Here is a 27,699-nt window from a genome sequence, read left to right as displayed (position 1 = left end):
ATATATATATATATCTCCAATGGTGGGAACTGCACTCAAAAAAGAGAAAAACTGCTTGGGTAAAATTAGATATGTTCCAGTGGAGAAGCACTTATGTGTTTTGTAAATTGATTATCTCATTACAATGGCAACTGGAAGTGGTTACGATATGCTAGGCAGTAAGTGAACATTCTGTTTGTGTTGGAAGCAGAAAAAAATGGGCAAGCATAAGGATTTGAGCGACTTTGACAAGGGCCAAATTGTGATGGCAAGACGACTGGGACAGAGCAACTCCAAAATTGCAGCTCATGTGGGATGTTCCCCATCTGCAGGGGTCAGGACCTACCAAAAGTTGTCCAAGGAAGGAAAACCAATAAACTAGTGACAGTGTCATGGGCAGCCAAGCTTTAATGATTTTAAGTGACTGCATTAACCTCCCTGGCGGTATTCCCGAGTGTGGCTCGGGGTTAATTTTCAGTACCAAGAGCGGTAACCCCGAGCCACACTCGGGATTGCTCAAAAGTGTTACTTACCTTGTCCTTACGAGCCCCGCGGTGTCCTCTGCTATGTGCGCCACGGCCGATGTCGGCATTCAGTTTATGATTTCGTGTTTCAAACTTTATCATACCCGGGATGTCTACTGGACTCTTGTTTGGACAGATTTAGTGAGTTATTCCTAAGATATACTAAGAATTACAAGCCTACAATATGAAACAACAAATTGCCATGAAAAACAATGTACAGCTTGGGCATGCTAAAATCCTGCATAATCATACCGCCAGGAAGGTTAAATGAGAACTATGGGGTTAGGGCTTTTCCCCATAGTTCTCCGAAGGGTAATGGAAAGACACAAACTAGCATCCTCCCGTTACCCAAAGCTCAGTATACCGCGAGCTGCAGCTCGCGGTATACTGAGACGCCGCAGCTGAAACGGATCCCGACAATTATGTCTGGATCGCCCCAGCTGCATGAGTGACAGCTGGCTCTGACTATCTAGAAGCAGAGCCAGCTGTACCCACCCCCTCCCCCGTCCGTTCCGCCAGTCAGCGCTGGAGGATCGGACAGGGGAGGGGAGAATCCAGTCACTCCCCTGCCACGTCTCTCTCTGCAGTGACAGGATCGAGAAGTGAGCGAGCGCCGGTATGTGTTCACTCACTTCCCGATCTACTGAGCCGACCTGTGACAGTTTCATTGTCACAGGTTGGCTCGGATTATGAGGATGAGTGAAAAGCACTCACCTCATAATTTTCCTTTAATGCATTTATTTATGGTTTTTTTTTTCATTTACTGCCTGATGTTCACTTGCATTCTGCAGTTTTGTAACTGATTTAAAACTACCACAGTCCCTGAACTTATTATCTCGGTATGGCATATCATAAAATGTATTATAATCAAGGAGAAAAGTTAAATTTAAATACATTGACACACTACCTGTTCTTACGCACAGTCAGCAGTTTTTTTCTTCTAATCCATAGCTCAGGGAATCCCAGTCTTATGAATATCCATTTATGTCTAACATTTTGAATATGTAGAGCTAGACTTGTAAAAGCAAATCTGGTCTCTGCTCCTCAATACATTACATACAGTAATTATCAATGAATAGATAAAAAGTACAAAGTAGGTAATATTTTCTTGACAGCCTTATAAAACCCTTCATAATAGAACTATTTTCTAAATGGTTCCAAAGCAGCACTTAAAGTAGAATCAGACTGGAAATTAGGTGTGTAAAAAATGACAAGGCATAATTTTAATCTTCTAATGTCACCCTTGTCCAACATCATATATACTTTAGTTTAAAGTGTTACTCCACTACTCTTACAAAGGCATGTTATGGAGCAACACAGTGAAATACTATTTTGTAAATAGCATTGACTACATAGTGTGCTCCAATATGCCTGTTGAGGATTTGGAATTATCAGCTGCATCTCACAAGGAATGTTCAGACCACAGGGGCTCTGTTATAGATGTTCACAGCTACTTACAATTGTTTGTAGGGAAATGTTAATATAAACCCAGCATCCCACAAGTCAATAGTTCATAGATGGTTCATGAGTTCATACCAGATAGCAAGAAAAAGTTGAACCTGGATTTGTGTAGATAGTTCTTATCTTCAAGAAGAAAAAGGCACAAGTAGGGAGGAGGGGGGCCTGCATTTTAAGCAAAATTGAAAATTCCTTAGGTTTTGGCATGGTTAGAATTAGATTGCCCTGTACTGACACATGTTATATGTTTTTATTCCCCATCAATGCACCATAATAAAGGTATATTACAGTAGAAAATGCTAAAAAAAGTTGTGAATGTACCATAAACTCCTCTTTATAAATTAGGTAATATGATCCTTCAAAAAAATGCAGCCAGAGTAAAGGAATAATAGCTACCATGTATTGTAGTCAATTGAAACTGGGAGTAGATATAGTCTGCAAAACATTCAAAAGGTAGAACACAGGGAGGTATTGTGCTGTTAGATATTCCTTTTTGGGCAGTGCAAGAGGTGAAGATGCCACTGGAGGGTTGCACCTCTGACCCATTGTGACACTGGAAATTGCAAAACTGCTGTCATGTTATTATGGCACCGCAACTAGCCCATAGGGACTGCTACCCAATTTAGGATAAATATTTAGTGCCTGACATATCAAGAATGCTGCAGAACAATAATGTAAAAGGCAAGACACTTTGATTATGGGAAATTATTTCTACAGTTGAAAAGAATTGCCTTGATTTCCATTCTCTAGAATTTCAATTGTTATTGTTAGAAAATAAAGGATTTAAAAAAATGAACACACACACAACTGAAGCAGAGAGACATACAAACTGTCAGGGTTATTCACTAAAGGGTGAAGATTTTGGAGAAGGAAGGAGAAGTGAACAATCTAGGAAAAAATAGCTGATATTGAAAAATTCTTCTATTCAACTTACTTTTCAGTACAGCTATGTTGTCCTGGATTGTTCACTTCTCCTATCTTCTTCAAGCTCGTCACCCTTTAGTGAATAATCCTGTGTATATAAATCTTTGTATCTTGATATGGTTAATCTATAGCATACCTTCAGTGACACATCTGGAAACATTTGCAAATGTAAATGGTCCTAAAAAAAGATGCTGTAGGTTTTCTGGTGTCATTTAAACAAGAGACCACTCTTTAGGTATGTATGTGTTTTCACTGCTAGCCAGTAATGATCTAGCCTGAGTAAATGTTTCCCAGGGTTTATATCAGGATTTCAATTAAAGACAACAGGAGAAATGTTGCTAGCACACAGACATTAAAGGATATATAAAAAAAAATTGCAATCACAAAATAACTTTGCTTTTCTCTTCTCCAATGCACTACTGAAGCAGCCCAAAGATCTTATGTATGTACTGCTGTCAGTTGTGCATACTGACAGGTCAGGCACTGAACACTACATTGTGGGAATCTGGGGGAAAATGGATGCACTGCCAAGTGTTGTCAGGGTAACAACAGTCATCTATAGAGCCTGCTGTACAGGATCGCTGTTACATTGCTACATGTAAATATAGTACATACATCTGTTAGAATGTAATAAAGTTATTTATTGTTAAATAGAAAGAAAAATACCAACACAGTACATTATATGTAGTATATTTGTATATTGGCTTTAAAATCATCCATTTGGCATTGCCTAAGATCTACAACTTTTTAAACACAAACTAGAATCTGTTAATATTACTGTTTAATAACTGCAGACCATAGAATAAAAGTAGAACCAAACGTGACCATTGTGTTTGATCCAATAAATTCTTAATTTAAACAGCAAGATGAATGTAATTGTCGACTGAACTCAATGGAAAGCAGTTTATGTAATGGATGTGAACGAAAGCTTGGAATGTACAAGTTTTTCATGCTATTGTCTTTCATTTGTAGTCTGCCAAACTTACAATAAAAATTAACATGACAAATTACAATTTGACTTGGCAAAAATAATTCTAGCAAAATACACAACTTCCAGATTCCCACTCTTCTTCTCACAAACCACATACAGAAGAGATTATCTTATATTAACATTAAAAAATATAATACGTATGCTATGACATGATCCAAAAGAATAGGCACCAAGTAAAATAAAACTTACATCTATAATGTTATGACATTATTTTGTAAGTTGGTAATTGAAAAACATGTGGGTGGGCTAGCTGTGTGGCAATGATTTAAAGAGAACAGGCAGTACAATTTCTCCTTTAAATGTTCTTTTATATAGCAAGTAATCAGCAGTTACAACAGTGCATTATTACTTCTCCAAAGTTTGACTCGGCACAGTAAGGCACTTATACACCTCAATCACAAGGAAGTTCAGGAATGCTGAGGTTAAATAAAGGAGGGTGTATGCTTCCTTAAATGTGTACCCATGAGCCTTCTTAGTGGTTACCTTCCCAAACGTATGCTATCCTAGCAGAGCAGTGAGAAGAAGTGTGTTAGACCAACTAGCTGGAATACTCCTAAGTGCATTTGCCCTGGACACTAGGTAATCTCCACAGGTCGCTGGGAGGATCACTAAACTATCCCTGCTCATCAGGTACCTGTTCCCAATGCTAAACATATCTTTCCTTTAATTGGGTACTCGTGTATCGAATACGAGTACCGATATCCGGTAGTCGCCGAATAACGATACCGGTACTTCTGTTAGCATGGAGTCGGCTTCCCGGGCGATCAGGAAGCTGGGCAGTGTGTCATTACCCACTGCCCGGCCTTTTGATTGCCCGTAAAGCCAGCTCCATGCAGGTTAGCCAGATCGATGCTGATTGGCCGAGAAGCCAGCTTTCCAGCCAATCAGCATCGAGCTGTTTGGCCGGCTCAATGTTGTTTGGCCGAGAAGCCGGCTTCATTCTGTTTGGCCTGCTCGATTCTGATTGGCCAGGAAGCTGGCTTCCTAGCCATTCAGCATGGAGTCGGCTTCCCAGACAATCAGGTTAGCTGGGAGGTGAGTCATTACACGTCACCCGGCTTCCTGATTGCCCGGGAAGCCGGCTTCATGCTGCTTGGTTGGGAAGCCAGCTTCCCGGCTAATCAGCATGGAGCCGGCCAAACAGCATGGAGTAGGCTTCCCAGCCAATCGGGAAATCAGGTGGTGAGTAATTACCTGTCGTCCCGGCTTCCTGATTGGCCAGGAAGCCGGCTCCATGTTTCCCGAGGGCACTGCCGGTCAGAGGAAATCTCCCTCTGACCGGAAGTTCCCTATTTTTTTGTATATTTTCTATATAGTTAATTTATTGTAAACAAGATACGTAAAAGTTCAATGCAGAGTGACGTTCATCTCATGACAGTTATTCTTTCATTTATGTTCTACTATTCAACAGTGTTACTTTTTCCGTACAGTTAAGAAAGCACTCAATCATATTTTTATAATGAAGTCCAGCCCAGATGTTATGTGTTAAGTGTAGCTGGCCTATTTGTTAATAAATATGTTAAAATGTTGCCCCTGGTTCACCAAATCTTTGTCTTTACAGCAGCAAATTTAATATTGTAGAATAGCAGTATATGGCTCAAAACCTTTTGAATATCTGTGCTCTGTTTTGCTTCATTGCTTGCTGCTGAGTTAGCTTTTGCATTACCTGGCCTGTTCTGTTTGCCATGTCTAGTGGGTTTTTGCTGCTGTCTTTCGAGCTGTCTGAGGACTTACTTCCTGAAATATGTTTGCTTAGGACTTCTGGGAGCACTTCTGTTAAAACTCTGTATACACTTACTGCTTGTATCGGGGCAAATGTTGATAGCTCTGCTTGAAAACAATAATAAAACATAAACAAACAAGATATATAACCTGCTCCTGTATTAGCCTCTGGTTTGGGTGGTTATGTTTAAGGCTGGCCAAAGATAGGTAGATATCTGAACGTGAACATTTGAAAGATAAAAGCCTGTGTCCTTACACTTCAGCCTTCCACACAGAAGAGTAAAGGATCTGCCCTGCTCATAGGTAGATATCTTGACAAGTCTCCTAACAATATCTGCTAACTCTTTTGTAGTACAGAAATGGCATATAAAGTAAATTAAGACCTATTGGTTACAAGAGCTCTGGATTTTAGAAAACAGATATCTCTTAACCTTGTTGGGTGCTAGCTGTGCTGGAAGATGGTACAAAAGTTATGGCTACCTCCTCTTTCTTTTTGTTACTTTCATTATTAACAGAGGTTTTGTCTCCACAAATTGAGGCCCGTCTGTCACCTGGTGAACAGGTAAACACAAGCAAGTACATAATGTGCTTAACAGGAAAGGTACATCTAGGAAAATATTTGAACAGGAATAGGACAAAATTGGGGGGGTGCCCTTTGCCCATGTTGCCTTGGGTGCTGAAATACATTGTCACAGCACTGATATGCAGTATAGAGTTTTGTAGTAGACACGGCTTTTGAATGTTATTTTTATGGAAATACCTCAATTTTTCTTCTTTTGCAGATGTTGACAACCAAAATTGTAACAACAAACTTCCTTTCAGTAGCTGCATCTTTAGGCACATAGCTAGAATGCCTTATGGCTTTTTCAGCCATAGGTATGCTGACACCAAAAAAGAAAGAATTTTTGGAAAGGACTACAGTTGCTGGCAATGCCTGGCAAAATAGGTTTACCACTTTAGTTATGGCATAGGTAGCTACGTATTTAGAAGCTATACCCCTGAATAAAAAAGTCAGGTCTATAGGAACTTGCAAAGAGAATTGTGTACAGCCCAAATCTACTTTTTACCCCCAAACGAATTGTCATAGTGGTGTAATAAGCTAGTTGACCCAAAGCCTGTGTTTTTTTTTAAATATAGTCTACAAATGAGGATTGTTTAAAGGCCATTACAGAGTTAATGGTCTAGTTAGGATAACTATCTTGCGCAAAAATGTGGCTCTAAGGGTGCAGTGGATGGCTTGTGCTTTCTGACCATCTTCAGATAAATCTCTATTGACCTTGAAGTGTATGCTTTATTATGCCTCAGTAATTCCTTGTTCACGCATTATTCTTGTTCACACATTATTCAAGAGCATCATTTTCTTGACTAATGTATTTACACCAGAATCTTGTAATAAAAGGTCTTGTACATGATTTAATGGAATAAACCAAACATGTTGTACTAACATTCAATATATTATAAATCAACATCAAATGCTTCTCCACACCAGATTCCCATTCAGCTGACCAAGACATACAAGAAACCTCAACTCTCTATTCAACAAGTTGCCTATTCTTTCCCTGAACCATAACAATCTAATCTGCTCACTTAATATACTTTTGCAATCAACACAAACTCTACTTTAATTAATCTTACTCATCAACAATCAGAAATATAGTGCACAATGGGTGCTAGCTTTATGATAAATGCATAATATATTTTAGTAATCTGTCTTAATTTTTTAACTACACTACATAGTAAGGCCTCAAATCCAGTCATTTAATACAGAACATCGATCTTGTTAATAAAATGTCCTTGCTTGTATTGAATTACCTTATATATTTATTTGGAATATGTGCCACATTTTATTAAAAAATTTAATCAGTAAATACCCATTTTATGAAAATAGATTGGCACATGAAAAGTTGTTATCCTGGACATTTTATTATATTCAATGAAGGTATTTTTTTGTCAGAATAATACATTGATGTAAAGAAAAACTGTTATATCATTATATACACTTAGTGTATATAGTTAAACGTGAATAATGTTACCACAGTGCTTAATAATTAGATAACATTTTGTGGAGGTGGATTTCAGAAAAAATTACATCAAAAACATCCTTTTTTAATCAGCATTGGTCTATGGCTTATCTGCTGTGAACATTTAAAATTTCCATTAAAAAGAAAATGCTGATTAGAGTAAACCTGTATCAGGAGTAAAGAGTTGATTAGAAGGGGGTGGAGCCTGCTTAAGATGGCGCTGAGCAGTGAGTAGCTGAGACATCCACGAGCTCCCTCCCAAGCCGGGTGAATAGGAACCCACAATAGCAGAGCACTGTTGCCGATTAAGCCGGCCTGCTGACCCGGTACTTTGACTTGGCGGGGGTGACGGGACCGAGGAGTCTGTACTCACGATTAAGCGATGGGGGGCAGGAGAGCCCAGAAGAAAGACGCCACGAAAGGCCCCCGAGCAGGAGCAATCAGACGGCTCTGGGCGCCGGAACCAACGTCACAGGGATGCGGCGCACGGGAAGGAGGAGAGGTTGCACAGTCAGCTGACGAGGCGCCATCCCCAGGACACCGCGGAGACCGAACAGCAGGAGACACGGATGGACGACTCAGCTCACCAGCATTCTCGGGGACCTCGGACGATTTCCACCAAGGTACTGCACTATCGCTACATACATTAGCCCAATCCCTACCCACAAAAGAAGACCTTACTAAGTTACTGGGACACATGGAAGCCTCAATTAAAGCAGACCTTACCACAATTAGAACTGAGATGTCTCAAGTACTAAAAAGGGTAGAGGACACGGAAGAAAGGCTTGATGTGCACACCAAAGCGATTCAGGAACTGCAGGACCAGTGCAGGTACATGGAGAAGGGTATGAGACGCCCCAGGACTACAGAGATAATTTTTGATAGAGTTCACAGAATAAGGCGCCCCATAGCAAGCGGAGGAGAGAACCCCAGGTATGTAATAGTACGGTTCCATTACTATGCGGATAAAGCACAAATTACGGAAAGCATGAAAAACGCATCAGAGATGGTTATGGATGGGGTCAATATCCAGGCATATGTGGACTTGGCACCAGAGACTCTGGCGCGCAGGAGAGTGCTTAAACCCCTGACCCAGGTCTTAATTAGTAGGCAAATCACATATAGATGGGGGTTCCCAGCGTGCCTCATCGCAACGCACGAAGGTAGAACAGCAACCTTGCGGCACCCGGAAGACCTGGTGGAGTTCTGTGAGAAAATGGACATTACCCCTACAGAGTTGCCGGGGTGGCCAGAATATGCGCGGAAACCAAGGACGGAGTTAGACCAACAATGGCAACGATCTGGGCAAATAAAACAGAAAAGGAGGGGGTTATAGGAAGGGGACTGGGTGCGGGCAGGGGGATTAGCTGGGGGGGGGGCGCAAACAGAGGACCTCCTTGCTTATCCCCTTGTCTTCTTTGTGTCTCCCTTTTTTCCTTATCTTTCCTTGTAGTAGTATACAGAGGGTGGTGTCGTTCACGGTGTACCGCCTATTGCAGGAGGTAGAAGGTCACGGGGAAAAAATGTTTAGTATGTTCCTGGGTCGGTTTATGGAATATATGTGGGACATGTGTAAAGTATAATACCCCAATGTATTGTTTCCTAGTAGCACTATTGAAATGGGGTAATGACAAATGGCTTGGGGGGGGGGGGGGTGGGGATGTTTATTACTGTTATTTATTTTTATATGTTCAGGTCTGTTATTTTGCACAGTTTCACACCCGCATTAGGTCTGGGACACATGGGGGAGGTAGCCCCATGGGGAGGGCCCATAGATTGCCAATTTGAAGGTGAAAAGAGGGTAGAAAAGGGAGGGGTTTTTGGGGGGAGGGGTGGAATTTTTGTGCCTTGTCCTTAGAGTGGCCGGAGAGGTCTATATTGGGGAAAGGGGAGGGATGGAGGGGGTGTGGGAAGGGCTGGGGTTGTATGGGAAGAATGGAGAATGTTAACTTTGTATGAAATTGTTGTAAAAATTTGATGTCAAAAACTTGAATAAAGATTTAATTAAAAAAAAAAAAAAAGGAGTAAAGAGTTGCAGATGAACACAAGACTAGCATGCACCCTAAGGCTGATTTTACATTTTCATGTTATGTTTCAAAACACGCTGCCATAATACACAAAACGCACATCCCAAACACATCACAATGGATCTGTATTTAGTGCATCACAATGCACACATGTAAACTTTCTGTGTTTTGTAGTGTGCTGCAATAAAAGCATAGGTCTCTTTCTGCAACGTACATTAAGATGTGACATAACATACCTTAATGTGTGTATGGTTACACACTGCAAAAGTGTGAATCAGGCATAAAGTGCCTGAATACCCTACCTACGATATGAGACTACAGATTTTTCTAGACAAATAACACGTTTCTTGTAGTGGACATTTGTATAAGCTGCAGCATTCAGCACACAGGACAACTCTCAAACCTATATATAAGCCACTCAGACACCAGTCACTGCATTATGAGGGCACATCTTCTATATCCTTATCCAAAAGTTTGCATATATGCAGCAAATACAGTGATGCTGGAAGGGGGAAATATCTTACAAAAGAGGTCCATTTAGGCACTGTATGGTGCCTCTTGTCCAGCTCCATATTATTTTTTTAATCTGTATTCTCTATACAAGCTTTATTACAAAAATGATTTATTTTTCTAAAAGTTCTACATTTTTCTTGCATGATATCAGCAAATTGCTACTGTATACAGTAAGACATGTAATAATATTTAGCAGGAAATTACTATAACTTACCCATATGTTTCCATCTTGATGATACGGTTTCCAGTTTCTTGCAGTGTCACTGTATAGTAGGCGGTACTGAGACACCCAGTCAGAACTGCTGTATCTCCCTTGAGTAGCAATTGCACGGATCTGCTTCCGGCTTCCAAAATCAACCTGCAGCCACTGATAATGGTCACTGTCCAAAGGTGACCAACCTCCAGCCCCTGTTGAATTTGAAAGCATAAAATATTGTAAACTTGCAAACATAATCCTTTAACTTAAGATAATCAACACATTTTTGTTAAAGAAAAGTATTAAAGAACAGTTAACATCTATTATGGTTTTGTCTCCTGTATAGTTCTTAATGGGTTTCTCTTAAAACATGTAGTGTTCAGTGGGTACCTCTTATGGTGATAAAAGCTTCACTACTTTCCTAGCTCTGGGTCTTCCTTGGTGACCAAATACAGTGGGAGAATGAAACATCACCCACCTGAACAAAGCTGCTGATTAATATTAATGAAAGCTACCAGCAGAGGTAAGTTTTGCAAAGTCAATGTTTATAACAAGGCCTGGGAGCAATATATAAAACCTAACTGTGCCCTGCCATGTTGGTGTTTCCAGCTGAATATAATGTAATATACTGTTATCTTTAATACAAACTAAATAAGCAAAAATCCTCAGAAAATGTTAGAAAATATGTTTTGAAGATGTTACATTACTCCAATACAGTTACCATAAACTTAGTATTTTACAAAGTGGGTTAAGCTACAAAAGTTTTCAAGTACAGTGTACATTGTATCGAAATACTAATTAAGAATCGTGCTATGGCCAATTTCTAACTGGGATCATTTTTTATTTAAATCAGATGTCAAGCCAAAACTGAATTGTAATTGCTCCTGTCTCCGCTAAAAAAACATAGTATTTCCACATATGTTCCCAACATATAGGAAACAATTGTAGGGCTACACTGTGAAAAATTGTCTAATAAATACTAAATAAGTGTTTAGTATATGAGCACCTAAAACCTTCTTTTCCATTTCCAATACCAATGAACAGTTTAGCTTGATAAGAATCAATGCTAAATGATCAACCTCCTACCAATATCTCTTCAATGTTGTGTATCTTTCTGACCTGTGTTACCTTTAAGCAATTTTCTCAAGGCTTCCTGCCAGTGTATAAAACTACTTTCTTACCGCACAGAGGGTGGCCTTAATCTTTTGAATATATAAAGCAAAGTATATCAAAGGCAAGTGGTAGCACACATTATCCTATTTACATAATCCCCCAATATAATTTAATGAAAGACCTCAAAGACATCCTGCAATATATATAGTTTACTTTGAACAGCAAACTTCAAAACAGTATATATAAAAATGTGGCATGTTTGCAAAATTCCTAATTGGCTAAAAAAAAATGTAGCATATAAAATGATGGCTGAAAAAAGGGTAGTCATAAACAGGCAGAAATAGATGCACAAGATAAAGTTGGTGATTCAGATAGCTGGACTGCTGGGACCCACCAACATTTTTCTCTCTGAGTCAGCTGATCATACGATGTATACACAGTGAAAGTCAGTTTTCCGTCTGTGGATAAAATGATGCATATGCTAAATAACCACATGGATTTTCTAACATGTAGGGCAAATTTCTGCCTTGATACCTAGAGCTTCCAGATCACAATAGCTGGTAAATGCTCTCTAGTGAATCCTTACAAATCCCAAGTAGAGCAGGTACTTACCAGTCTGGCTGCATCACTTTCAAATTTTGGGCTGTGTATTATATGAGAATCTGGAGGGTATGAATAGGCAAACCAGTCCAGTCATGTCCTCATAAAAGGATCACATAAACTTTGATTTTTATGGGTGCACACAATTTTGTTTAAAGCCCAAAATATTAGGGGTCTATTCACAAAACCTGGAAGGCCAGCCGCACGCCTCGCAAATGACAGCTGGGCAGAGCCAGCTTTTTTTTTTTAATTAATCTTTTTTTTTTAGATTTAACATGTCTTTACATTTTAAAGAATATATTTTCAACTTTATTTATTTATTTTTACTCTTTTTATTGAATTGCTATTCTGCTCTGTACCATGGATCATGTCCTTCTGCACTTGGGGTGGGGGGGCGGTTTGGGGCGATGTACGGCTGAAATCAGCTGTACAAGCCTTCAGCTTTGTTAATAACCCTCTAAATTTGTCTCTCCCTAGCATATGCAAGAAATAATACTCCTTCTGTCCAGGGGAATACATTAGAGATGAATACTTACCTTAATCCATGGTCCCACAGACTACCTCCCTGCTAGTCCAGAAGCTGTTCTTTCTCTTTGGTCATGTTCCTGCTCCTCTTGCCTGCACTAGTTCTCCATTGTACCTGATTACTTTGTGGGTCAACCCATATTCTGGGGCATAAGAGAAGAAGACTGCAGCACTGCTTGCCACAGGACCTTGGACTAAGGTAGGTGTAAAACTCTATTCCCCTAGACAAATGAGCACTACATCCAGCATATGCTGGATTAAGGCACAGTCATTTTTAATTTTTTTTAGCCAGAACATAGTTTAGATTTAAAACCCAAATTCTTGCTATTTTTCTTAATAAACATTCCAATGGGACTAGAACTCTTCAGTCTTCCGAGCTAAATGATGCTGGGTGTCATTTGATCCTAAAATTTAAGTACATCCTGTGAGTGCTGGAGAGCATTCAGCCTGTAAAACTGAGGACATCCTTTGAGTACAGGTTTCATGACTTGCTCTTGAGGGACATAAGCATCTGAACCTACATTCACATATAATTATGCAGATAGCAGTGCTGTCATCATCAAGTCAGCCACACTCTCTTTAGCATTAAGGACCACTCACCACAGGAAAAAGATGCAGAGAGAGAGGATCATAGCATTTTTGGACTAAAGACATTTGGGAAAGGTATGTATGAAGAAACACAAAATTCCCTATGGGGAAGAAGTAGGACAACTAGGTTATGAGAGGATGAGCCCAGAAACTAAACTCAAGGTAGGCAACTATATACAAAGCTAAAGTACACATATGTGACCCTTATCTGTTAACGGATTTTAAATTATGTTTAGCTGCTTTCATTCTTCATATACCTGTGCCAAACAACACAGCCAGGAAGGTGACATAACTTAAAAAAAGTGTTACTTCCCTAACTTGCCTGTGACTTAACAATGAAGTAAATACAGCATGATGAGTCATCTACTTTGCTAACGTTGTTAGGCAGTTTCTCTGTCAGTACATGATCATGCAGAACAGTCTGCTTGACTTCCGGTGGTGCCCCTCAATCTCCCAGCCTTTGTAATGCTATGCAAGGGATGATGTTTTAAATTAAAAACTCCAGTCAAGGATAAAAAAGCCTAGATGTTCTTACTCTTCTGTGTTGAATGTTAACCATCATCAAAAACCTACTTCCCCTGAGCCCTGGGGGTCATGTACCTACCCCAGTCTGTGAATGAAAGGACAGTGAAGGAGAAGCAGCACAGGAAGAAGCTCATCTTTCTATCACTCTGCTTCCTCTTCCTGTGAGCATGGTCCTTATCATCAAATGAACTGACTGACTGCCTCTTTCTTCCTCCTAGTCTGAGCTCTGTTCTACTGGGACTATAAGGGGCTAATACCTTTGGGCACTGCATGCTGTAAAAAATAAAAATACATGTAATAATATATTAATGATAACACAGCTGCATTAGCTTTGTCTTGTTTATAACTGTCTACAGTTCAGCTTTAAAGGAATACACAACAGCATAAAATGGTGAAAATATAAATATAGTCTCAAGTTTATGCTACGATATTCAATGAGACAGTCAATATTACTAAAGCACACATATAGGTTTTGCCCAAGACCTTGTTTCAAAATGGCTAAGGATTGCATTTAACTTCTGCTCTCATACAGCCTCCTCATGCTCATCTTAATGTTTAGAAACAAATTTATAGAACAAGCAGTGATCTAATAGTGAATATATCACAACACCTGAAACAAAACTTCACATGGCAGCTAAAATGAATTCTATCCCTTCATGACACGTTTGATAAATTCCCTCCATTGCCTCATTACATAAGCTGCAGGCACTTGTGAGATAATTATGGACACCAATATCTGTTTTACTTCCTCGGGCACATAGAACCAATCAAAAGGCTTGATTTTTCAAATAGACCTGTCTTTCTTCTGACCATTTAGGTTAATGCTATGCTTGGTCCCTTTCAGTTTGCCTTACAAAGAAAAAAATGAAATAAGTAAGAGCAAAATAAATAAAATAAATAAATAAAATACCTGTATAGCTAAAAAATAGTGCAATTTGTATCATTATGTACTGTATGTGCAAAGATAAAAACAGCCATTGTGCATAGTACTGCACCATAACGACATAATGCAGTTTACAAAGATATCAGTCATCGTTACCAAGAAATGTCAAGATTTGGCGCTCCAACTGAGACTTGCTAAAGATCGATGGGTATTCTCCTCTCTCTATTTCATCTAATAAAAGGTGTAATTTGGGGGATTTTGATTGCTTTGTGCACTTTGACAATAAGATGTGTAACCTCTATTGATTTGTCTGTTATGAAGAAGGTTCTACCAGGATCTATGTGGACTCCAATAATGACACAAAAGTGTTGTATTGTTGTGTGCCTGTATGGTGCCGTTTGAAAGGTTTTTTTTCTTATTTTCCTTCTTCAGAAAATAGCATCAACAGAATTTTTTATCTTGAAAACTAACTATGCAGCAATATTGAACATTAATTAGTCAATAATTTAGAGTTTTGATGGCAGATTTATGCAAGATACAGTTGCCACATGAATAATAAGCTGCTTCTTAGAGATAACAAACTAATGAAAGTAGAGAAAAAAAGTAATTGAAGGGAAAACACACAAAAAAAGAACCAAGTTCTATAACACTGAATTATATATTCAATATTTAGCAATTTATATAAAGGCTATTTAATGTGTATACATTTTAATTATGCCAGTTCTAGATTTCACCTCATAATGAATATCTTGCTTGCAAGTTTTTAGGACCCAAATGCATATTTATGCATTTTTCAACGTGGAACCTCAACTGCCAAGTCTCCTCCCATCCCCCATAATTTTGTATCATCTGCAAATACAGAAATTGAATTCCTAATTTCAACCTTCATGTTGTTTAGAAACAAGTTAAACAACATCGGCCCCAAGGCAGAACCCCGGGCTACACTGGGTGATTTACCACTACCTTTTGAACACAATTCTGAAGCCAGTTTTCTATCCATGTACATATACTTGCCTCCACCACAGTAGAAGTTGTGTGTTCCTTTGCCTTTAAGGGAGGTTAGGCTTCCTCCTGACAAACCTGCACCCAATTTGAAATCTTCTGCCCCCATGTGCTCCAAGATGGAGACTCTCGGTTTAGAGTTAGGACCGCACTATAAGAGGTGCCTTGGCATGGCTGTGCGGCTGTCACATTTTCTGCAGAAGACGTGTATCCAAACCTCTGTTATTGACCTTAGTAGTGAGACAAGTTTTTTTACCCTCAGCTTTTTTTGCATATATCTACTGCTAGCAAGCAGAAGATATATGCAAAAAGTTAAAAAAACACCACTTTAACAGTGGTTTAAACATACCTGTGTCTTCCCTCCGCGCTCCCGCCTGAAAATGTGAAAATTCTCAGGAGGCCGGAAAGGATCTTGGTGCGCGCGCATGCGTAGTTCACATTTTCAGCTGGGACGCGAGGAGGGACACAAGGTAAGTCTATGGACGCGTGCACCCGAATGCAGACACCGTGGGACAGGAAGTGCCAGCAAGCCCAGAGGAGTCAGCGCTGGAACAGACACCCACCGCAGCGTTGGAGAGAAGGCTGAAAACATCAGGAAAGAAGAAGATCGGATGAAGTTAAAACGAGCTGCAGAACAGTAAAACCGGAGCAGTAAAATAATCCGAGCAATGTGTCCTGTGTAAATCACTGAAGTGTCGACGCACTAGGAAAGGCGCCCCTTTTTGTGTTTTTTTTAGTCTCCCACCTACATCTAAACCTATTGTCCAGATACAGATCTAAGGAAACTGGGTATATAGCAAGAAAACTTTTTTTCTCTTTAAAAGGAAATTTAAGTAATTTGTATATATTTTTCTATTTACTTTTCATCATCAGAACAAAAAAATACCAATTAAAAATATATATATATTTTTTTAGTCTGGTAAATATGAAATATTACATATGAATAATCTGTAGTCTTCTATCCAGCCAGCATCTTTATATAATAACTGATAATGCATTTTTAACATGATAAATGTAATTTTTTTAAATTCTATATTTTTTAAAATGTGAAACTTTCATATAAAAAAAACACTATATTGCCAAAAGTATTGGGACGCCTGCCTTTACATGCACATGAACTGTAATGGCATCCCAGTCTTAGTCTGTAGGGTGCACTATTGAGTTGGCCCACCTTTTACAGCTATAACAGCTTCAACTCTTCTAGGAAGGCTGTCCACAAGGTTTAGGAGTGTTTCTATGGGAATGTTTGACCATTCTTCCAGGAGCGCCTTTGTGAGGTCAATTACTGATGTTGGATGAGAAGGCCTGGCTCGCATCCTCCACCCCAAACTTGCTCGTCCATGTCTTTATGGACCTTGCTTTGTGCACTGGTCCGCAGTTATGTTGGAACAGGAAGGGGCCATCCCCAAACATTTGCCGAAAAGTTGGGAGCATGAAATTGTCCAAAATGTCTTGGTATGCTGATACCTTATGAGTTCCCTTCACTGGAACTAAGGGGCCAAGCCCAACCTCTAAAACACAATCCCACACCATAATCCCCCCTCCACCAAACTTTACACTTGGCACAATGCAGTCAGGCAGGTACCATTCTACCGGGAAACCGCCAAGACCCAGACAAGTTCATCGGATTGCCAGACAGAGAAGTGTGATTCATCACTCCAGAGAACATGTCACCACTTCTCTAGAGTCCAGTGACGGCGTGCTTCACACCACTGCATCCAACGCTTTGCATTGCACTTGGTGATGTAAGGCTTGGATGCAGCTGCTTGTCCATGGAAACCCATTCCATGAAGCTCTCTACGCACTGTTGTTGTGCCAATCTGAAGGCCACATGAAGTTTGGAGGTCTGTAGCTATTGGCTCTGCAGACAGTTGGCGACTTCTGCGCAATATGCGCTTCAGCATGTGCTGACCCCGCTCTGTCATTTTATGTGGCCTACCACTTCATGGATGAGTTGCTGTTGTTCCCAGTTGCTTCCACTTTGTTATAATACCACTAACAGTTGACCGTGGAATATTTAGTATGAAGGAAATATCACGGATGGACTTATTGCACAGGTGTCAACCTATCAATCTGCATTGTACAGGACATATGTACTGCGGATCATGATTTAACCTATTCATGTTAGCAGGGCAGAATTGTGAGCGCCTCCCACAAGCTGAGCACCGAGATGCGATGAAGCGATCCTGCTCAGCGCCGACTGCGAGAGCACCGCATGAGGCAACAGGGATCGGCGTGAAACTATGAGTGAGGGAAGCTGGGACGGGGCTGGCTGTAAATCTATTGCTATAGTGTAATGGACGTGTGTAATGTATATGTAGTACATATATACAGCACACACCTCCACTACACTCCAGCAATAGAGTTACAATTCCCCGCTGCTAACATGAATAGGTTAAATCATGATCCATAGTACAGAACATGTAGTTGTACTATGGATCATTTAAAGTCACCTGTCCCGTTAAGAAAAAGTATCGGTAATTGGTATCGGCAAGTACATGAGGGGAAGTACTTGTGCTTGTACTTGGGTCTGAAAAAGTGGCATTGGGACATCCCTACTTTTGGCAATATAGTGTATCTGGTTATTGTTAAGTCACTTCATGTTATAGGGTGACAACGCTTCCCTTGTCACCCTGTCACATGCACCCCCTGGAAGCAGCCATGCTGACACACATTGCATAGGGCATGGGCCAACATTTTGACTATCAAGAAGCAGATACAATTGCAATGCGGTTGCAATGATGTGCAACTAATGATAGAGCAAGTACATGTAGACAGAAAGTGACTGAAAAAAGTTACAAGACTTTAACAGAACTAAGATGGGCAAAAGGATACAACATTTTTATAAAGCCTATGTATGCACGGAGTGATTTCACCTTTGTAAATATGTCATCATGTGTAAGCATGTACACATGATGTTCCTTATAAATCTGACGAATCCGCAAGAGATGGGTGAACTATATTTATTAAACATGCATCGACCAGAAATATGACTGTGCTTGGTATTAGCAGCATCAGCAGAGAAGCATACTGTCATTTACATTTTCCTTGCCAATAATTGCAACAAATTCAGTGTAGAGAAGCAACACATATTTGAATGGCATAAAAAGGTTGATCTAATCATCTTCACGAAGAAGCAAATCTCTTGACCGATGACTTCTGTTTGGTGATATACTAAAAGTTTATTTTTAAAGTACTTTTTTTGTGATGAATAGCACAGTTACTAATATTCTTGAGAATGCAAATTTGCAGTGAAAAGAACATATCCATCAATCTCACTTTAAGCAGCAGTTGTTATATTGATGGGTCATTGCAAGGCAAAAGCAATTTGGCACATAACAAAAGAGTCTTGATAAGCTGGTCAGAATTGTTATTTTCAGAGAAGACAAGATTACAACAACAAACACATTTTATATGTATTGTATTTCTCAGGAAGCTTCATCTGCATGATCTTCCTGTTCTAATTCAAAAAACAGGCTTTCTTATTCAAGTCACTGAGCATTCAATGAACCTGAAACTCGCAAAGCTAGTAAGATAAGGTTGTAAATGGTCCGTTGCAATATTGGTACAAGAAACGGCAGGAAAGTTAAATGTGCCATCAGCTATATGTGTATATACATGATTCATACATGCCAGGATTTGCATAATATATACATAAGCCTTCCAAAATTAAAGAAAACTTATATAAAATGCTAGTGTGAAGAATGGCATTCTCTGGCTTCTAGGTCCTATACTAATTATGGGTTAGTTTTTTTCAATAAATCTATAAGTCCTAGGTTTCTGAATATAGCAACTTCAACTCAATAATTTCAAAAGCCATCATGAAACCCGCCAATAGGAAAGAACTCAACAGAAATGAAGAAAGTATTTCAGGGTACAGTAATACCTTGGTTTACAAGTAACTTGGTTTGAGAGTGTTTTGCAAGACAAGCAAACATTTCTGAAAAATGTTGCCTTGATATACAAGCAATGTCTTGCAATAAGAGCAAATCTTTGTAGAAAAGCACCACCCGAATAAGGCTGTAGAAGTGCAAGCGATGAGTCTGTTTAACGACAATGCAATGTCACATTGGATAGATTCCTTGTTAAAGGAGAACTATGGGGTCAGTGTTTTTATTTTCCATTATTTCCTATGGGGAAATTTGCTTTGATATACAAGCGCTTTGGATTACAAGCATGCTTCCGGAACGAATTATGCTCGTAAACCAAGGAATTACTGGCTTTTAGCCACCTAGTGAAAGCAAAATTTGATTGCTGGGAGCATGGTTGCATAGGTTTCTATTCATTTTAAGGATGTTTATGTTTAATTATGACCTTATTGGGTTGTGGTGAGAGGGGGTATGCTTGAACTCTTAGCCCCTATTCACTTGAGCGTGTGATTTTGAAGCTTTTTTTTTGCACGTTTGTGATTTTTTTGCAAGTGAATTCACGTGCGGAAGCATTTTTTTCATGTGTTTTTAAGACATGTTTGTTTTGGCCAATTGAAAGCAGTATAATCTCTGACATCATATGCCATCATTCTCCTTGTATCAGCTACCTGATTTTTATGTGTGGTGTCTTGTGATATCAGCGGTCCTAATATTGGAAAATTTCACATATAATTTCCTCCCAAGCCCTCTGCTATAGAGGTTCTCATGGGCCCTCGCCAAGTGGATAAAAGTATCCACATCCAACATGGACACTTCTGAATCACTAAGGTTGCCAAAAGGAGAAGACCTGTTATTAGGGGCAAAAACACACAAACAATGCACAAAATGTTCTTAAACACTTGTGTGTCTCATTTTCAGGAGATCCCATTGAGGTCTGTGGGGCAAAAAACACACAAAAATAAGCTCATGTACTATGTCATGTGACAAGTGGCAGCACAACATTCAGTTGTGAGCGGGCACCATTAAATATATTTTAGAATCCTCAAGTTGAGCATTGTTGTGCTTTTAGAAACACACAACAAATTGCCCAGGTGTAAATGGGGGTGTAATAGTAGTGCTGGGGATCTACATACTGGACTTGAAAACTCCAGCCATTTCACAAGTTTTCCGCCCACCCTTTCATTCTATTGGCAATAACTATTTGTTGTATGTTTAATTATATTACTACAATAAAGCTGTGGCCCTAACCTCTTCTAACTGGAATTTGCTTTTTTGCCAATATTCAGACATGGCTGCTATCATTATATAATGCTTTTTGCATATTACTGGGAAGTATATGCTAGGTGAGACATTTGATTTGAGTTCTATATTGCATTAAATTAACACAGATTGCAGCTTTTCTGTCAATTGACCCTGCAGTCTCCATTTATTTGCTTTGGCCACCCTGGAAAGTTCACTTTGGTATAAACATAGTATAACCATAAGACACAGCGTGAATGCTAGATGCATGTCTATATCTAGCCCCTGTGTGTACAAAGTTTTATACAATGGACGCAGACATAAAAAAAAGCATATCTTCTTATTTGTTTTGTAACACACGCAAACGTGGTCACAGAGAAACCACGTATTTGTAACTAAACATGACTTAAATGAAAATTGGATGACATTTTCTTTTCTGTGTTTGTAATGATCATAAATCACATTTGAATTGCCTTTTTTTTTCCAGCGTGAAGCCTGCCTAGAGTTGCCAGGGAAATAATAATATAGTACTCTTACCTTTGCTTAAAACTATCAAAAAGGGCTCGTAGCAGTTTCATCTACAACAGCTTCCCGCCTGCCTACGCTGTTGCAGTTCATGCTTATTGGTGGTAATGTGGCCCACTTTTTGGGTTGATGGTATTTTACATGTTTTATTTGGCTCAATTCGGTTTTAATAACAGGCTTTTTATCAGACTTCTCAAGTCTGGTAGTTGGGTAATACAACGCAATTTGTGGGTGGATGATTTAAGATGTCGGTTCTATTTGATTAATAGGGCTGGAGTCTTCAAGACTAAGATTGTTGACTATATACTGTGTATGGGTTCATGGGTCTATGAGTTCAAAAGTTCAAAAGTTAGACTTAAACCCCAATAAATGCTTCCATATTCATATGTCTGGTGTTTCATTAGATGTATTTGTTGTTTGCATTGTGCATTTTGGAGTTGGGTGATAGTGGATGTTTACAATCCCATGAAAAACAGCACAGGATCTTCACTCTTGTACTAATTCCTAAGTGTCAAAGGAGATACAGCCAAGAAGTACTGTTAGAGGGTTTGGTTTAGCATTAACGTGGCCGTTAGCACAATGAGTTGTGGGTTACCTTTAAATACTGACTTAGGCTGTAGAATTTTGAGGAATTTGTCTGCTTATACCCAGCATCACACTGGAAAAAAATATGTTACTCATGTGGCATCAATGACTATTTTATAACTACTAGCATGTGGGAAAGGACACTGTAGCTAGCAAGAGAATTTATGATCCATGTCCTAAATGATATTCCAGTTCCTCTCTAAAACCCTGTTCTTATTGTGGCTGTATGTTATTTGAGCAATGCTCAAAATATATAATGTTCAAAACAAAAATATATGATTCAACAATGAGTTCTGCAATGACAGATTTTTTTATTAAGGAATTGCTTTTTACTTACTCAGAATGAGATGGTATTCCCCTTTAAATGGTCATTCCATTTCAGACTTTGGTAGACTTTGGTAGTTGTCAGTAGTTGCCAGTAGACACGTGTAATTCATTTCGTTCCGAATTGAAATCCGGACAAATTTCTGTAAATTCAGATATTCAGATGCATCTGAATTTCCGAATTGCAGAAATAACGAATTTAAACAAATCCGAATGTTTGATAACGAAATTCGGATACATCCGAATTTCATTCGAAGATGAAACACAACAAGAGGGAGAGCTGTCAATTACAGCTCTCTGGCTTCCCTGCACTTGCATCTCAAATGAAAACAAAGAAACACAATATTGTTACAAAATGTAAACAATGAAAGAAGCTGAGAGATCTGTGTTATTCTGTAACAGCTTCTGCTTCTTTGGGGACACTCCCATCCCGAATGTAAAGAATCTGACAGCTGTCACAGATTCCACAAAAGTGTTTAACTGTTCACAGAAATAATAATAATTTTTAAAAAAATGGTGTGCCCCCTCCATATCATACTAGACTCTTTAGGTCTGGAAAGGAATTTTAAGGGAGAACCCCAATGCCAAAAAAATTAAAAAAGGGGTCCCCCCTAAAATCCCATACCAGACCCTTAAACCTGGCAGCAGCCTGGCAGGGCAGGAAAGGGGCGATAAGCGAGCTCCCCCCTCCCTCCACCATACCAAGACATATGTCCTCGGCGGAGCCAGCAGTGATGCCATGGCTGGCTCCGCCCATTTGTCCTTCAATGACCCACCAGTGTCCTCAGGTTATTTGCAGACACTGGGCTGTCATTAAATGACAACTGGGTGGAGCCCATTTGTTTTGATTTGTCCAGGACCTGTGGGCAGACTGTACAGAGCCACACAAATGTAAACAGTGATGTCACCGCTAGCTCCGCCCAATTGTTTATATTTTGACGGCATCTGTCAGAATGACATTCTGCAGCAGGGGTTTGTCGTGTGCGGATGGGTTGGAGGGCGTAAGATTTTTTTAAATGATTTTTTATATATTTATTATTTGTATTGTTTTATTTTGCCGAGTCGTCGTCATCGTGGTTAACACTGAATGTCATGGATGAGTCTGGATTACATTAGCGGATTAATTTTTTTTTACAATAAAGGACTTGTCAAAATCCTTTGTTGCATTTTCTTTTTAATTAAAGGATTTTTCTAATAGTCTGGTGTCTTTATTTATATATTTTTAACCCCTTAAGTACCCCTTACTCATTCACAAGGGAGGCCACATCTGAATGCCCCTTTATTAAAGAGGTATACTGATGTGAATAAGCCCCCCGGCCCGCACCCTTACAACCAATACCCCAGCTCTTGTGAGGAAGAGGCCCTTGCCCCTGTCAGCACGGGGACAAGGTGCTTTTCCAGGGGGGAAGTATGGCTGATTTTGACCGATGTACGGCTGAAATCAGCAGATTGCAGATATGGACAAAGCAGGACAGGAGCGCGACTACCAAAAAGGACGTAGATAGGTATATGCAGTACAGATTGTAAATGGATCTTTGTATGTGAAAATTATGTGACACTGTTAATAGTGGACAAAGGGACTTACAGTTCGAGGCTCCCCCGTGATCTGTATGGCGCCCTCCTTTTGAGAGGTCCAGGGTCGCAAGAGTGTCCCCGGTGATATGACGGGCTGATCAGTTGGGGTAGTCGCGCCCCCTGTCCTGCTTTGTCCATATCTGCAATTTTGAATAGACAGGGTCCTCTCCCTGTATCGAGGAGCTTCTGCACACCCTCACACAATAGCCACCTAATTGTATTGTGCCCACAGGAGTGCGCTTTATCCTTTTTTGTATTTTCCTGAAATCAGCAGATGTATGGCTTAAATTAGGTATACAGATCCGAAGTGAATAGCCGAACATCGTTTGGCTCAGTTCACTTCGGCCTGTTTATTCACTTGGCTGACATCGGCAGCTTAGTGAATAACCCTCTAAGTACTGTATATTTAACCCCTTCATGACTGAGGCCTTTTTTTTCCATTTTTTGCACCCATGTTATATTCCACATTTTAGGCCTGAAAATGACTTTAAACCCCCAAACATTATATATTTTCTGAATTCCAAGACCCTATAGAATAAAATGGTGGTAGTTGCAAATGTTTATGTTGCGCAACATTTAGTAAAAAATCTAATTAAATGCCCTAAAACACAACAAAATACCCAATTTTTTATGAAATATAAAAGATGAGGTTACAACGAGTAAAACGATACCCAAGATGCCCAGGTTACAAATCGCGTGCGTCCGTGAAACGGCGAAAAACTGCAGTACCCCAAAAAGTCCATAGAAGACGATTTAAAAGCCCCCACAGGTCATAAATTTAGAGATACCCGAAAATACTGGCCCTAGAATTATTGCTCTCACTCAGGCGTGCGCTGCGATACCCAACATGTGTAGCGCGTTCATTGTTTTCATACGCAGGCGCACCCCGACGCGTGTTTACGTGGCGTGCTCACGGGGGCGGGGGACTTTTAATTTTTTTTATTATTATTAGATTTATTTTATTATAATTTAAAAACCTTTTTTTTTCTTTTACTTTACTTTGACTGTTATCACATAGGGGGGCTTACAAGCCCCCCATGTGATAGCAGATGGTGGTGACAGGTACTCTTTAAGGTGATGCTGGGGGTCCAAAAGACCCCCAGTGTCACCTTTACACTGGAAATAAGCTATTGAAGTGCAGATAAACAGAGTCCCGGCGGCAAAAGCCGCCGGAAGTCTGTTTAAACAGCCCCGATGCTGGCGATGTACACTGTACGTCATCAGTCACAGAAGATCTAATTTTTATTTCCTGTCCTACAGACACATGAGGAAGTAAAAAAAAGGAAAATCAGAGAATTGCACTTTTACTCCAAAGTGAGAGAAATGCCCTTTTAAAAGTCACCAGAACTGAATTTAAAGATTGCCCTTAATCCTGTTGTGGTGACAACTCAACATTTTGGATGTTCTCATTTTCAGTCCCGTTGGGAGGGTGTATCTCACATACCGCAGTAGAAACCTGACAAGGGTTGTAATCCTATCCCACTAAATCCAAAACTAAAAGAGTTTTGGCTTTAGATGTTTGTTTTTTTTAAGTGCTGAAAAATAATTAATAATTAATGTTCAGTTTCTTAAATACATTTTAGCATAAATCTTTTTGCCCTTTTTTTGTTATTGTTTAGAACAGTTTTGCTCATTTTAGCTATTGTATAGAAAAAGCTGTTCCACGTTGTCTACAAGTAGTGCATTTAAATGCCTCTATTTTACCAACTCACATTATAGCAGATGAAAAGCCATTAAAAGTAGAGAGTTTAAAATTGTATGAATCATGACAATATTGCAAACCACATACTGTGCTAATATGAGATGTATGGCACAGTATAATGTAGTATGGGAAATAACACAAAACAGCATGATAAACACATAAGGTTGTAGGAAACTTCTCAAAAAAAGATATTTTATGCAATAAATATTACAAATTCAGCACAGTGATTTTTATTATCTTCCCTTAATGCTTTGTTCTACTACTGCTGTTTTTTACACTTCATTATTTCAGTACCAACTGTAGACATGTGTTACCAAGAGTCCTCATTTTTATTTTTTTGTTTTGTAAACCAACTCAAAGTGCGCAATTCAAAGCATAGCATGAAAAAATTATTTTACCACCAGAGATGCATATACTGTTATATATATTTTCAGTATAAATGGATCCAATACTAGAGAAATTGTGAAGTTATTACCATTATTTTTATTAGTTGAGTTTTGGGTAAATCCAATGTGCCTTTTCTCATCCTAACTATGTACTGTAACTATGAGGTAGCAATTACTTTATTTTGAAACTGCTATTCAACATGGTCCATATGTATAAGAAGTTAGCCTGACACAGCAACCAGTGCTTCTGCATTATTGTGTAGTATGTGGAGCTGTTCACCAGAGCGACACCTATTCTCTATAGTAGACATGTGTGATTCATTTTGTTTCGAAATGAAATTTGGACAAATATCGTCAAATTCAGATATTCAGATGCATCTGATTTTCCAAATGAAAGAAATATTGAATCCTAACGTATCCAGATTTTCAGATAACGAAATTCGGATGCATCCAAAAAAATTTCCGAACATCACTCAGAATGAACTTGTGTTGTTAAACATTAAAATAAAAAAAAAAACAACGTCCAAAAAATCCCTTCCCACATCCTTGATCTGAGCAGCAGCCGGGCAGAGGCAGGAGAGGGGGGGGGGGGCGAGCATGTACCCCTCTCCTGCACCATACCAGGCACTTAACATGAGGAGGGACTTTGCTTTGCCCTCTAACTTGGTGGTTGTGGGAGTTTGTGGGCAGGGGGGCTTATAGGAATCTGGGTGTCCCTTTAATAAAGCCAGATGCTGCCCTCCTCATGAATGAGTAAGGAGTAGTTGTTACCCCTACTCCTTCTCAAATAAACAGTAAAAAAATTAAAAAACACGCAACACTGTAAAAAAACAAACACAGGTTTTTTAAATAAAGGACTTCTGAAGACTGTGTGGTGTGTTTATTTACAGGTATACATTTACAGTTATTTGGTGAATGAGTGGAAGTAACAACTACCCCTTACTCATTCATGAGGGGTGGAGCCAGATCTGGGTGCCCCCTCTATGAAAGTGTGGGTTCCCCCCTAATGCCCTCAATTCCCCTAGGAATTTTAGGGCAGACCCCAATGTCAAAAAAACAAAAGCGTGGGGTCCCCCCTAAAACCCCTGACCAGACCCTTGATTCGAGCAGCAGCCTGGCAGTGCAAGAAAGGGGGGGGGGGGGCAAGTGTGCATTGATTTTTATTGCACAGAAAGAATTGTGTCATGTTTGAGCAGTTCTGTTCCTAGGTCTGATTACTGAGTACACATCAAAATCTGAAAGCTAGTGGACGGTACAGTCATATTTAGACATCCTGCAAAACTGTTTTAACAGGAAAGCAGAAGTAAGAGTGTGGGAATAGAAGCTGTTGTTTTGATATTCTGAAAGATAGCATTGTACCAACAAAATTACAAAATAGTATATAAAAAGGTATTTTGATGCACACCCTTCCCTGCCCATAAAATTAGGACAATATTATCCACACACAAACATGCACCCACACACCCTCACTTCTTCTGACTGTCTGTAATGAAAGGCTGCCTGACAACTGCTGCTAATAACCTTAATAACCTAGCTGAAAGATGCCATGGCCGATGACACAATTTTTAGGATCATACAGTGCTAATTCCTAAAAATATAACATAGTGCACCAAGATTGAGATCAAAATCATAATGTATCCTGCTGGTGGAATTCCACTTAAATATCCATCATTGGAGTTGACTATGATCAAATAACTCTCTGCATACACTTACAAGTTTATAGAGCCTATCTGATAGTTCGTCCATGTGCCATCCATATCAGATAAAGTCAGTTCATAATAAGGCATCAATGTTATGCATGAGTTAGGCAACATTTGTTCACATAGTCCCAGATGAGTTATCTCTCTTTGACTGCCTTGCATGAAATAGATGAACTATAAACATCATATGTCCCCTGAAAGAG

General features: G+C 39.5%; 1 protein-coding gene across 1 annotated transcript in view; it reads right to left on the bottom strand.

Moving 5' to 3' along the window:
• LOC108794943 (contactin-associated protein-like 2) overlaps nt 1-27,699 on the bottom strand; it is a 575,529-nt gene that overhangs the window by 496,137 nt on the left and 51,693 nt on the right. Inside the window, exon 2 of the mRNA XM_018566095.1 lies at nt 10,374-10,567. Within this exon, the coding sequence (XP_018421597.1) occupies nt 10,374-10,567 (194 nt within the window). The remainder of the gene's footprint in view (nt 1-10,373; nt 10,568-27,699) is intronic.

Source organism: Nanorana parkeri, unplaced genomic scaffold (genome assembly GCF_000935625.1).
Source record: "Nanorana parkeri isolate BGI_ZX_2015 unplaced genomic scaffold, ASM93562v1 scaffold916, whole genome shotgun sequence".
Classification (NCBI taxonomy): Eukaryota; Metazoa; Chordata; class Amphibia; order Anura; family Dicroglossidae; genus Nanorana; species Nanorana parkeri.
Note: the sequence above shows the minus strand (reverse complement) of the source record. Positions and strands in the feature narration are given on the sequence as shown.